The sequence below is a fragment of the Bos indicus x Bos taurus genome, chromosome 18 (genome assembly GCF_003369695.1).
Source record: "Bos indicus x Bos taurus breed Angus x Brahman F1 hybrid chromosome 18, Bos_hybrid_MaternalHap_v2.0, whole genome shotgun sequence".
Taxonomy (NCBI): domain Eukaryota; kingdom Metazoa; phylum Chordata; class Mammalia; order Artiodactyla; family Bovidae; genus Bos; species Bos indicus x Bos taurus.
The window spans coordinates 16839102-16852426 of NC_040093.1; the positions used below are offsets into that span (position 1 = coordinate 16839102).

General features: G+C 47.6%; 1 protein-coding gene and 1 pseudogene across 2 annotated transcripts; both read left to right on the top strand.

Annotated features, from left to right (window-relative positions):
- The first annotated feature begins 938 nt into the window (after positions 1-938).
- On the top strand, positions 939-5892 carry GMFG (glia maturation factor gamma). Of its 2 annotated transcripts, none has more exons than XM_027515858.1 (7): positions 939-1037; positions 1397-1493; positions 1591-1640; positions 2075-2124; positions 4746-4828; positions 5431-5504; positions 5730-5892. In XM_027515858.1, exons 1-7 carry the CDS (start codon positions 1035-1037, stop codon positions 5799-5801), a joined length of 429 nt encoding a protein of 142 aa, XP_027371659.1. In that variant the 5' UTR covers positions 939-1034; the 3' UTR covers positions 5802-5892. The 2 variants fall into 2 exon arrangements, with proteins under 2 accessions (XP_027371659.1, XP_027371660.1); XM_027515859.1 differs by having other exon boundaries at positions 1014-1037; positions 1397-1489.
- Positions 5893-10112: 4220 nt separating this feature from the next.
- Positions 10113-10630, top strand: LOC113875744 (annotated as a pseudogene).
- Positions 10631-13325: the final 2695 nt, after the last annotated feature.

Sequence of the window (13325 nt, forward strand, 5' to 3'; positions counted from 1 at the left end):
TGAGATTGTTATACTGAGTAAAGGAAGTCAGACAAAGAAAGAAATATTACATGATATTGCTATATGTGAAATATAAAAAAATGTTACAAATAAACTTATTTACAAAACAGAAAAAGTCACAAATGTAAAAAACTTATGGCTACCAGGGAGGAAAGAGGGAGAGTGACAAATTGGGAGATCAGGATTGACATGTATGTACTACTGAATCAACCCACTCCAGTACTCTTGCTTGGAAAATCCCATGGGTGGAGGAGCCTGGTGGGCTGCAGTCCATGGGGTCTCGAAGAGTCAGACACAACTGAGCGACTTCACTTTCACTTTTCACTCTCATGCACTGGAGAAGGAAATGGCAACCCACTCCAGTGTTCTTGCCTGGAGAATCCCAGGGACGGGGGAGCCTGGTGGGCTGCCCTCTATGGGGTCGCACAGAGTCGGACACAACTGAAGCTACTTAGCAGCAGCAGCAGCAACTACTGTATATAAATTAGATAACTAATAATAACCTACTATATAGCACAGTGAACTCCACCTAATATTCTGTAATGACCTACTTGGGAAAATAATCTAAAAAAGAGTGCAAATATGTATAGTTGATTGATTTACTTTGCTGTACACCTGAAAGTAACACAACATTGTAAATCAACTATACTCCAATTAAAATTAAAAAAAAAAAAAGCTCATCACTACCTATGGTGTATTGAGTGTTGTCCACCATGCTGGGAGATATGTGAAGTTATTTTATCCTCATAACAATTCTGAATCAGAGGGTTGAAGTTACTTAGCTAGAGCCACACAGTCAGGCAGCACCTGAATCCCAGTCTGGGTGACTGCAAAGCCTGGGAGGTCCCAACAGATGAGGGGAAGGAAGGAGGGGGAGGAGCCATATGTGACAGTTGTCTCAGAATGGGCATAAACAGGATGTGGTGGTTGATGAAACTTTTCCCCTACCCCACACCCCGCCCCCTCGAGCTGTGGTCCCCACCCCTAGAAGACAGCGGAACCAAGGAAAGAAGAGGCCCCTGGACAGTAAAGTCATGGTCAGGGGCCAGGGTCGTATGGGAAGGGCTAGGGGCTGGAGTGGGACTGGGGCTGGGAGGATGCCGGGGTGAAGGTCAGGCTGTGGATGGGAGGTCAAGGCTGGGGAAAGAGAGATGGTGGTTCCGGGTTTAGCCCCAGGCGAACAGATCCCCAAACCTCCCTGGGCGTTGCCCAAGGGCACCTGCCAAGAGGGCTCCAGTCCAGCCCAGAGGAAAGGGTACCTTTCTCCAATGTTCACAAAGGCAATCTATGGGCTATGGGCCCCTCCTCGTTACTAGTAGATGGGGATACTGAGGTTTGGGGAAAGGGGCAGGGCTGAGGCCAGGGGACTCAGCTCTTAACTGGGCTCCTCTGGCAGTCCGACTCCCTGGTGGTGTGTGAGGTAGACCCAGAGCTAAAGGAAAAGCTGAGGAAATTCCGCTTCCGAAAAGAGACGGACAATGCAGCCATAGTAAGTGAGTGTCATCTTCCCTCCTGAACGAATGGGGGGTGTGGGGGAGCATAGGGACAGATGGCAGGGGCGTCTGACCCACGTATGCCCTCCCTCCTCAGTGAAAGTGGACAAAGACCGGCAGATGGTGGTGCTGGAGGAAGAATTTCAGGTGAGGGGCTGGGGGATGGGACTGGGAGACCCAAAAGACTGTGACTGATGCTGAGAGCCTGGTGTTGGGAGCCAGAAAAACCCGGAAGTCAAGTTCCAGCTTAGCTGTGACCCTGGGCAAGAGACTCTGCCTGTATAGGTCTCTTGTTTCCTCATCTGTGAAATGGTGATAACAGTCCTTACCTCCAAGAGTTGTCTGTGAATTCAGTGATTTAATCCTTGTAGTTTGTTTAGAAAAAAGCAAGTGTCTTAGCACCTCTTCGGTTTGCTCACCGGTAACATGGGGATAATAACAGGACCTACCCCTTTGGGTTTGGGGAGAGATCAATGGGCTAATAATCCATGGGTGTTTCTTGGATGAGTGCCTTGGCACAGAGTACATGTCCGTTTAATGGCAGTCTTTTTATTTTTCTCTCCTCCCCTCACCCCTCACAGAATATTTCTCCAGAGGAACTAAAAATGGAGTTGCCTGAGAGACAGCCCAGGTATCCTGGGGCAAGGAAGGGGAAGATCAGGCCAAGGAGGGTTACAGACTGGGGGGCTACTTGGGGTCCAGTCTTATTTGTGGACTTTGAAACTATGTCTGTGAGTTCCTATCACAGGACTTTTGGTTTGTATACCAAAATTTTATTGCAGAATTTTACGCTAATAGTCATACGTGATGTTAGTACATACTTTGTCAGGGTTTGGTCTCAACATTGCACTTGCTTCATTAAAAAAGAAAAGAAAAGTTAAAATTTCCTTATTTTTCAATGCTTGGGAAGACTTTGAGTAGGAAAGGATTTATTTGACCTTTAATGATTGGGGAGAATCCTGTGTGAAGCCAGAGGAGCCTGGTGCTTTTTGTGTGTGGATGAGTTTTTTTACACTTCTATGAAAACTGGTCTCTTTAGATTTTTTCATCTCGACTGGGCTGAGTTTTGGGTGTCCTAGGACTTTAAGCCTCAATCCCAGGCTCTAGATCTCAGTCAGCACCCTGGGCATCTGACAAGTGCAATCACACAGGGCCCCATACCCAGAAGGGAGCCTTGAAGGCAGGGCTTGATCCCTGCTATCTTGAAATTCTTTATAGTTTTATCTCTGAATCTGTTTTGTGTGAAGTCTGACAGGACAGTGGAGCCTGTGCTGGAGGCTTGGAGCCTCCTTCAGCTCACATGTCCAGCCCTAGATGGGTTCTCAGCTCCCCACTCCCACATTGCCCAATGATGGCTGATGCCCTCTGCCCCAGGCAGGAGGCCTAATTGCAGACTCGGGAGTATCGGGGACGGGGGGGGGGGACACTCACTCCTGAAAGATAAATTCCAGGGTGTGCCCTTGAGCATTTTCACTTCCCCCGTGAGTGTCCCCATGCCCAAGACAGCACATGACTTGAAACAGGAAATTTTAAAAGACCAAGAGCAGTCTGGAAAGAGACTGCAGAAGAAAGGAAAAACAGGCTTTCTCCTGTGTTTCTTACAAGGGGCCCTGCATTTTCATTTTGCACTGGCTTTGGGAAATTATATAGCTGGCCCTGGTCTCAGCCCCTGATTCTAGACTGCTGGGCTCTAAAACATAGCGGTTGAGCACTTACACTCTACCAGCCAAGTTCCTGGGTTCAAATCTACCCATAGAACCTTGCGCAAATGGCTTCACTCTCTGGGCTTTGATTTTCCCGTATGTAGTATGGGGATAATAATAGTACCTACATCATAGTGTTGTTGTGAATAATCAAATAAGCACTTACTTTTTTTTTTTTTTTGGCCACATCACTCAACACGCGGGAGCTAAGCTCCCTAACTGGGGATCGAACCCCTGCCTCTGTAGTCTTAACTATTGCACCTCCAGGGAAGTTCCAAAACCATTTTTTCTTAAGCATTTTTTTCTTTATTGAGTTCTATTTGACGTATAATATATTAATTTCAGGTGTAAAGCATAATGATTTGATACTTGTATATACCGTATGACAGAATGTTCACCATGATAATCTGGTTAGCATCTGTCACCATACATAGTTTCTAGAACATTTTTTTTCTTACGATGAGGACTTTTCATATCTACTCCTTTAGCAACTTTCAAATATACGACACAGCGTTATTAACGTATATCACATCCCTAGGACGTATTTAAAATAAATAACTGGAAGCTTGTACCTTTTGACTCCCCTCACCCATTTCACCCACTCCCACCTTTGTCAACCACTCATCTGTTCTCTCTCTTTATGAACTTGATGGTTTGTTTCTTTATTTTTTCAATTCCACATATAAGTGAGATCATAAGGCATTTGTCTTTCTCTGTCTGATTTATTTCACTTAGCGTAATGCCCTCCAAGAGCCATCCATGTTGCAATGGCAAGATTTCATTCTTTTTTAATGGCTGAATAGTACTTCATTGTTTGCATATGTGTGTGTGTGTGTGTGTGTACCACATCTTCTTTATCCATTCATTTGTCAATGGACATTTAGGTTTTTCCATTTCTTGGTTATTATAAATAATGCTGCAATAAATATGGGGGTGCATATATCTTTTTGAATTATTGTTTTCATTTTCTTTGATAAATACCCAGTAGTGGAATTGCTGGAGCAGATGGTAATTCTATTTAGCATTTACTAGTATTATTTTTTTAATTAAAAACTTATTTATGGCTGCACTGGTTCTTCGTTGCTATGCACAGCCTTTCACTAGCTGCAGTGAGTGAGGGCTGCTCTCTAGCTGCAGTACACAGGCTTCTCATTATGGTAGCTTCTCTTGTTGCAGAGCACAGACTCTAGGCATGTGCACCTCAGCAGGTTGCAGCATGGGCTCAATAGCCATCGCACGAAGGCTTGGCTGCTCTGCGGCATGCGGCCCTGGTCTTTCCAGATCAGTGATCTAATCCATGACCCCTGCATTGGCAGGCTGATTTCCAACCACTGGACCACCAAGGAATTCCCCTATTATTATTATTATTTTTCCCCCATTAATATTTTTTAAATCATTTCTTGTGTTTGAAGCCAGTACCCTCGGTCTCAGTTGTTAACCCTAGGTTCTCAAACTCAGGCAAGATTGCTAGGCTGTGGTCTCAGGGGATGAGCATCAGGCCTGAGCTCCAGGCCAAGGGCTGAGTTTGAATTCCCTTTCACTATTGTAGGTTCGTGGTTTACAGCTACAAGTATGTGCACGCCGATGGCCGAGTGTCCTACCCCTTGTGTTTCATCTTCTCCAGCCCTGTGGGTGAGAAGGGGGTCTTAGATTCTGTGTGGGGATGTGTACACGTGTGTGTTTGAGTGTAAGTGTGTGTACGTGCACGTGATTGGTGATTTTGTGTGTGTGACTGTGTGTGTGTGTATAGATGCCTGTGTGAGTGTGGGGTGTGTGATGAGTGAATGCTGAGAAAGCAATGGGGTGGAGGTGAGGGCCCAAAACCCCCATCTTCATTAGTTTTGAGGTGTGTAAGCACATTCATCTCTTCCTTTTACTGGCAACCCCTGTCTGACCCCTAAACCATCTCCAGGGACCCTAGAATAACTTCCAGCCCCAAACAACTCTGAAGACTCTGACTGTAGCCTCCAGGGACCTCCTTAGAACAATTCCTGGGATTCTTAGAAAACTCCAGGGCCTGTAGGACACTGTTATTGTTCAGTCACCAAGTGGTGTCTGACTCTTTGCGGGCCCATGGACTGTAGCCCATCAGGCTCCTCTGTCCATGGGATTTCCCAGGCAAGAATACTGGAGTGGGAGATACCATTTCCTTTTCCAGGGTAGGACACTACCAGGGCCTTCGAGAACACCTTGGCATCCCCCAGTTATGCTTTCCTCTTCTGTTTTTCACACAGGCTGCAAGCCTGAACAACAGATGATGTACGCAGGGAGCAAAAACAGGCTGGTGCAGACGGCAGAGCTCACAAAGGTCTGGGGCCGCCCGAAGCTCCTGAGTGTGAGGGAGGAGAGTCTGGGATCCGAGGGCTGATGGAGGGTGGGGGACACCACCCCTGGAGGTCCCCCACGGGGGGTCAGGACTCCTGGTCTGAGGGAGGAGGGAGCTGGGTTTCTGGGTCTGAGGGAGGGATGGGCAGGAGCCCTCACTGTTTCAGTTCCTGAGTGGATTATAAAACTGAACCCTCTCTCTGCGCAGGTGTTTGAAATCCGCACCACTGATGACCTCACTGAGGCCTGGCTCAAAGAGAAGTTGTCTTTCTTTCGTTGACCTCTGGGCCGAGAACCTGAACTCAAACCCCCTAGGGCCTGAACATCCCAAACCTTAAAGAAATTAAAATGCAACAACTCAGAGACCCTCAGCTCTGGCTTAGTTTTCTGTTCCTCATTGTGGGCACCGGGTGGCAGTCCTGCAGTACCAGTTTTGGACCAGTAGAGGGCAGGCAGAGCCAGTGGACGCCTGCTGAGTTCTGGGAGGACCAGGAGGATTCCATACCTGTTCCTCTGAAAGAAAGGGAGGGGCCTGTAGGGTTTCCTAAGGAGAAATGAGGGAGGCCTGGGCCTCCTAGAGGAATTGGGGGAATATCTTAATCTGTGGAGGGGCCTTGTCCCTGAGAGTAAAGGAGGCGAGGGCCTGTCTCCCCACCTCCCACCTTCCCACCCTTGAAGGCAGTAGTCTGCACCTATGCTAATTTTCTCAGTGATCCCCCAGGCAGGAAGATTTCGAAGCCAGAAAAGTTGTTGAAGTTGTTATAAATGTCAAATGTAATAGCTTCAGGGGCTGGGGAGTTGCTGGGGGGTGAGTGATTTGTGGGGTTGGGTGGGCCTGTGGGCCAGGTCTGGGAAAGATTTAGAGGAATCAGAACTCTCAGAGGACCCCTGAGGAGTATGAAAAGTTGAGGAGGCAGGAAAGGGACACTGCCCTCCCCCTGTGGCGATTCGTCTTTCTTTCGTCATCTTTGGTCACTTGATGCTCTCAGGCTTTCTGTTTCTGAGGGACATTTACTGAGCACCCACAGTGTACTAGGCTCTGCGGATTCTGAGATGGGTAGGTCTTCAAAGAGTTGAATCACTGTCTCGCTCTGCTTTTCCTCCAGGTCTCTGAGTGTTCCTCTCTCTACCCCTAGATTCAGGGATCTGGGAACTCCCTCTCCCCACCCCTTTCCAGGTTCCCAGTTGAGAGGTGGCTGTTGCCATGGTAACAATGACAGAGTGACCTTGGGCCCCGGCTGCCCCTCCCCCAGTCCTGTCGTTCCTGGGTGAGGGCCCACAAGCCCAGCTCCAACCCTTCCTCCTGCTTCCCAGCCTGAACACACCATGCCTTCAATTGCCCCACACTGTCCCATCCCTTGCCCCCTTGTCCCCAGTCAGGACACGCCCCTTGCCTGAGGGATTCAGGTTAGAATTACTCTACACTGGGCCATAGAGAGATCCTGATGGCCCTCGATTTTCTGGGGGTGGGCTTGGGTGCTCAACCCTTCTCTTTCACCTATGCTGGTCCCCCCACCCCATTTCTCTGCTCGGGTTGTCTCTCCTCCTCCCTCTGTTCACAGCCTCAGTCCCTGAAGGCTAGAGGTGAGGGAATAGGAGGGGTCATTCAATGAAGAGGTCAAGCAACTCCTGGTCTGCAAAGGTCAAAGAGGCAAAAGGACTTGTCCAAGGTCATGAACTTACACAATGAAATGGGCAATAAGAGCTAATACTCTGAGGGCTTCCTATGTGCTTAGTATTTCTATATGCATTTTACAACTAATTTAATTCTTACAATTATTTTTGAAGAAGGTATCATTATTACCCCCGATTTACAAATGAAGAAAGTGAGGCACAGAAACCAAAAAGTTGCCCAAAGTCACACAACTAGCGGTCTGTATGGTTAGAATTTTAACCCAAGGCTATCCTGTGGTCCATGGCCACTCCCTCTCATAGAAAAGAGATTCAGGGAACCCCCTCTTCCTCCTCTATCTTTTCTTTTTCTTGCTACTACTTGCTCGCACCATAGTTGAACATCTGTCTGCCTCCAGGTTCATTCACAAATGCTCTAATCAGAGACAGGCATGTACAAAAATTTGCCCAATTGGGAGCGGGGAGTTTGGAAAGCAGGCATCAATCAGAGAGGGTGACTTTGAAGGGCAGTCCAATGCACAGGAGGTTTGACTACAGGGCTTGTGGAGGGACCAATCAGAGAGGTCAGAACAGAATACCACTATACAATGAAAAGTGGGCACAATGCGGCTGTGGCTTTTCATTTGGGGCCACACCTTTGAGGGGTGGTACAAACTGGGAACCTCTTCCTCTCTTTCCACCAACCTCCCTTCTCAATTCAGTTCAGTTCAGTCGCTCAGCCCTGTTCCACTCTTTGCGACCCCACAGACGGCAGCACGCCAGGCTTCCCCGTCCATCACCAACTCCCAGAGCTTGCTGAAACTCATGTCCATCGAGTCGGTGATGCCATCCAACCATCTCATCCTCTCTTGTCCCCTTCTCCTCCCGTTTTCAATCTTCCCCAGCATCAGGGTCTTTTCAAATGAGTCAGTTCTTCCCATCAGGTGGCCAAAGTTTTGGAGTTTCAGCTTCAGCATCAGTCCTTCCAGTGAATATTCAGGACTGATTTCCTTTAGTATGGACTGGTTTGATCTCCTTGCAGTCAAGGGACTCTCAAGAGTCTTCTCCAACACCACAGTTCAAAAGCATCAATTCTTCTGTGCTCAGCTTTCTTTATAGTCCAACTCTCACATGCATACATGACTACTGGAAAAACCATAGCTTTGACTAGATGGACCTTTGTTGGCAAAGTAATGTCTCTGCTTTTTAATATGCTGTCTAGGTTGGTCATAGCTTTTCTTCCAAGGAGCAAGCATCTTTTAATTTCATGGCTGCAGTCACCATCTGCAGTGATTTTGGAGCCCAAAAAAGTAAACCTCCCTTCTAGGTTCCCACAGATCCAGGCTCCCTAGGTTTTCCCTGGGGTGCTTCTCCCTGATAACCTTGAAAGTGAGCAGGTTTTATGTTGAATAGGTGAAGACTGGACTTTAGGTCAGAGTGGAGAACGAGGTACTCAAATTAGGCCTGAAGGGCCCTTGCCTAGGCTGAAATCTTGACTCTTTTGGAGTGGAGTCTAAGCTGGAGGTGTGGGGCTAGGATAGAGGGATGGGGCTTGGGTGGTGGCAGGACCCAGACTGAAGAAACATGAATATTACAAATTTTAAGATGGTGTCTAAAGTAAAGGGGTGGGGCTCAGGCTGTGAGAGTGGGACCTAGGCTTGAGGGGTGTTACTTATTTAGGTCAGATAGGGCAGGGATTTTGCTGTGGGATGGGGCTTTAGAGACAGGGGGTGGAGCCTATGCTTCCGGGTGGGGCCTAAATTGTGGAAGCATTAGATTGGATCTCTATTAGGAGATCTGGATCAGAAATTAAGGTCAGAGGGAAATAATCACACTATATGCTTTCATCTGTCGCCTTCTTTTTCAGGCCAATTCACATTCCGTGATCTCATGGGGCATTCCCCTGCCTCTGGGGTATATATCCTTCCTCTTCTAGTGGCCCCAGGCTGGAAGATCATGTTTATTCCTGAGTGTAGGCTCTACAGTGAGTCTGCAGCAGCTCTATCTCCCAGGCCTTCTCCTAAGAGGAGTTCAAGAACACATTTTTTACTAAGCACCTATCGGGCTTCCCAGGTGGTTCCATGGTCAAGAATCCGCCTGCCAATGTGGGAGACATGGCTTCAATCCCTGGGTCAGGAAGATCCCCTGGAGAAGGAAATGGCAACCCACTCCAGTGTTCTTGCCTGAGGAATCCCATGGACACAGGAGCCTGGTGGGCTACAGACTTAGCTACTAAACAACTAGTACCAAGACTGTTGGGGAAATGTGGGGGACTGGAGAAAACTGGTGTGCATGCCACATGTCAGGTGGCTTACATTTCAGTTAAGAGACAATAAGCAACAAATGAATAAAGAGGTAAACAAACAAGCAAGCAAGAATGTTACCAAGAGTGATAAAGGCTATAAAGGAAAAAAAAAAATGAGTTTGATGGGATGATAGAAATCCCAAACAGGGTGGGACCTGTTTGGGTTTTTTGTTGTTGTTGCTTCTTTAGTCTCTAGAAGAGTCCTCCAGTTTCTTCCTGCCAACATTTATTGTGAAAATTTTCAAACATATAGCAAAGCTAAAATAGTTTTACAGTGAACACCCATATACCTACCAACTAGATTCTAGATTAACATTTTGACTGTACTTGCTTTATCACATAGCCATCCATCTATCCATCCATTAATTCATTTAAAAATTATTTATTTTTTTGGCTGCACGTGGTCTTAGCAGCGGGATGTGGGATCTAGTTCCCTGACCAGGGATTGGACCCAGGCTCCCTGCACTGGGAGCACAGAGTCTTAGCCACTAGGGAAGTCCCCCATTCATTAATCCATTTTTACTTTGAAAGTATTTCAAAGTAATCTGAAGACATCAGGACAACTGGTGGCAGTGAGGATATAAATTGGTCATGGTAAAGGAAGGGCTCTCTTAAGAGATTACATTTAAATTAAGAATTGAATGAAGCTCTCTTTCCCTTCGGCATGCCACTGAAGATCCTGGTGTTGCCATGTGCCACCACCCAGCCCAGTGTTACCGGTATTGTAAGAACAAGCGGTACCCAAAGTCCCGTTTCTGCTGAGGTGTCCCTGATGCTAAGATCCGCATCTTCAACTTGGGGCATAAGAAAGCCAAAGTGGATGAGCTCCCACTCTGTGGCCACATAGTGTCAGATGAGTATGAACAGCTCTCCTCTGAAGCCCTGGAGGCTGCCTGTATTTGTGCCAACAAATACATGGTGAAAAGCAGTGGCAAAAATGGTTTTCACATCCGAGTACGGCTCCACCCCTTCCATGTCATCCGCATCAACAAGATGTTGTCTTGCGCTGGAGCTGATAGACTCCAGACAGGTATGCACGGTGCCTTTGGAAAGCCCCAGGGCACAGTGGCCAGGGTCCACATTGGCCAGGTCATAATGTCCATCCGAACCAAGCTGCAGAACAAGGAGCATGTGATTGAAGCCCTCCGCCGGGCCAAGTTCAAGTTCCCTGGCCGCCAGAAGATCCACATCTCCAAGAAGTGGGGATTTACCAAGTTCAACGTGGATGAATTTGAAAACATGGCGGCAGAAAAGCAACTCATCCCGGACGGCTGTAGGGTCAGATACAAATCGCAGTCCCCTGGACAAATGGCGGGCCCCACACTTGTGAGGATCAGCACTGTCCCCTCCTTAATCATGCTCACCAATAAATGCTATTTCCTGTAAAAAAAAAAAAAAAAGAATGAAAAGAAGAAATCAGCCATGGAAGGGGAAAAGAGTGCAAAGGCCCAGGGGTTAGAATGACATGATGTGTTGGAGGAAGAGAAAATTCATTACTGAGGCTGGAAGACAACAGTGGTCAAGGATGAGGTCAAAAGGTGGGCAGGAGCCAGAGATCACAGGGCCAGACACGCTCTGTGAGTGAGGCTATCTCTGCCTGGGCTCAGGCTTTTTATTTCTCTATCTCTGTCTCTATTATTATTATCATATTCATTTGCTCCATGGAAGAAAAGCTATGGCAAACCTAGACAGCCTATTAAAAAGCAGAGACATTATTTTGCCGACAAAGGTCTGTATTGTTAAAGTTACAGTTTTTCCAGTAGTCACATACGGATGTGGGAGTTGGACCATGAAGGCTGAGTGCCAAAGAATTGCTACTTTTGAACGGTGGTGCTGGAGAAGACTCTTGAGAGTTCCTTGGACAGCAACTCCTCAAACCAGTCCATCCTAAAGGAAATCAACCCTGAATATTCATTGGAAGTACTGATTCTGAAGCTAAAGCTCCAATACTTTGGCCACCTGATGCGAAGAGCTGACTCATTGGAAAAGACCCTGATGCTGGGAAAAATTGAGGGCAGGACAAGAAGGGGGCGACAGAGAATGAGATGATTGGATGGCATCACTGACTCAATGAACATGAGTTTGAGCAAACTCAGGGAGATAATGAAGGACAGGGAAGCCTGGCGTGCTGCAGTTCATGGGTCGCAAAGAGTCAGACACAACTTAGCAACTGAACAACAACAGTTCTTAGTTGCACCATGCGGGATCTTTTGTGCAGCACATGGGTTTTCTAGTTGTGGCGCAGGGGTTTAGTTGCTTCGAGGCATGTGGCATCTTCTTTTTCGGCTGTGCTGGGTCTTGGTTGCTGTGCAAGGGCTTTCTTCAGTTCCTGAGAGTGAGCTTGTCATTGTGGTGGCTTCTCGTTGTGGAGCACAGGCTCTAGGGGTTCAGTAGTTTCGGTTCGTGGCTCTCGGCTCTAGAGTGCTGGTTCAGTAGTTGTGGTGCTTGGGCTTAGTTGCACTGTGGCATGTGGGATCTTCCCAGACCAGGGATTGAACCAGTGTGCCCTGCATTGCAAGGCAGATTCTTAACCACTGGACCACCAGGTACGTCCCTGTCTCTGTTTTTATTATCTTCTCACCCCACCCCCCTTTTCCACACCCATCCATCCCAGACCTGCCCTATCCTCTTTCCTCTTTGCCTCCACCTTGTTCTGCCACTTTCTATCTGTGTGATCTTAGGCAAGTGACCTAACCTCTCTGTAGCTCAATTTTCCTCATTTGTAAAATGGGCATAGTCATTTGACCTCCTCATTTGGCTTCTGTGAAGAGTGAATGGAGTTGGGAGTCTGCCTGCTAATGTGAGGGGTGGGGCGACGGACATGGGTTTGATCCCTGGTCGGGGAAGATCCCACATGGCTCAGGGTGACTAAGCCTGTGCACCACAACTATGGAAGCCCTCAGCGTGTTTTGAGTCTGTGCTTTGCAACAAGAGAAGCCACATCATTGAGAAGCCTGTGCACCACACCTAGAGAGTAGCTACTGCTCGCTGCATCTAAAGAAAGTCCATGCACAACAAAGGAGAGCCAATGCAACCAAAAATTAATTATTTAAAAAATAAAGTGTGCAACTTAACAAAAACCAGAAGTGAGTGGAGTTGTATATGTGAAGCCCCTAGATCCAATCCTGGTACACAGTAGGGTTGGACATGTGTCCAATTTTGCTATTATTGTTATTGTTCTCCCACATCTGTCCTTCCAGCCCTAGTCCTCCATGTCCTGGCAGCGAGCACCCAGTATCAGGGTGAGAGGTGGGAATGGTGGCTGGGTGGTGGTGGTGATGGTGGTGGTGGTGTTGTTTAGTCACTAAGTCTGACTTCTTGCGATGCTATGGACTGTATGGACTGTAGCCCGCCAGGCTCCTCTGTTCATGGGATTTTCCAGGCAACAATACTGGAGTGGATTGCCATTTCCTTTTCCAGGGGATCTTCCTGGATCAGGGATGGAACTCAAGTCTCCTGCACTGGCAGGTGGATTCTTTACCACTGAGCCACAAGGGAAGCCAGTGATGGTGGTGGGGAGGGTGAAATCTAGAGACTCGGGAGTGGGGAGTGGGGCTTTGAGTGTCCTCAGGGCGATCTAAGGGTTGTGAGTGGTTCACTAAAGTGAGGTTCCCCAGAGGGAAGCTCTGCAGAGATGCGCTGGATCTGGGGGGTGTGGGGCAGGCTCCATGTGATGATATGAGTAGGAAGAATTTAGAGAAGGGGTTTAGGGGAAGACCTTGGAATCCAAATGGGATCCAAAATGGGAGGGATTTGGGCCACCAGGGACCTAGGGGATTGCAATAAGACAGATTTTTTTTTTTAAGTTAAGATTTTCCCCTTTATTTTTATTCGGGTGCACTGGGTCTTAGTTGTGGCGTGTGGGATCCTTACACGCATATGTTACAG

Bases quoted from the DNA above. Each gene is read 5' to 3' on its own strand.
- GMFG (XM_027515858.1), top strand. The intron at 1,494-1,590 runs GTGAGTGTCATC...CTCCCTCCTCAG, and splicing joins GGACAATGCAGCCATAGTAA to TGAAAGTGGACAAAGACCGG. The intron at 2,125-4,745 runs GTATCCTGGGGC...TCACTATTGTAG, and splicing joins TTGCCTGAGAGACAGCCCAG to GTTCGTGGTTTACAGCTACA.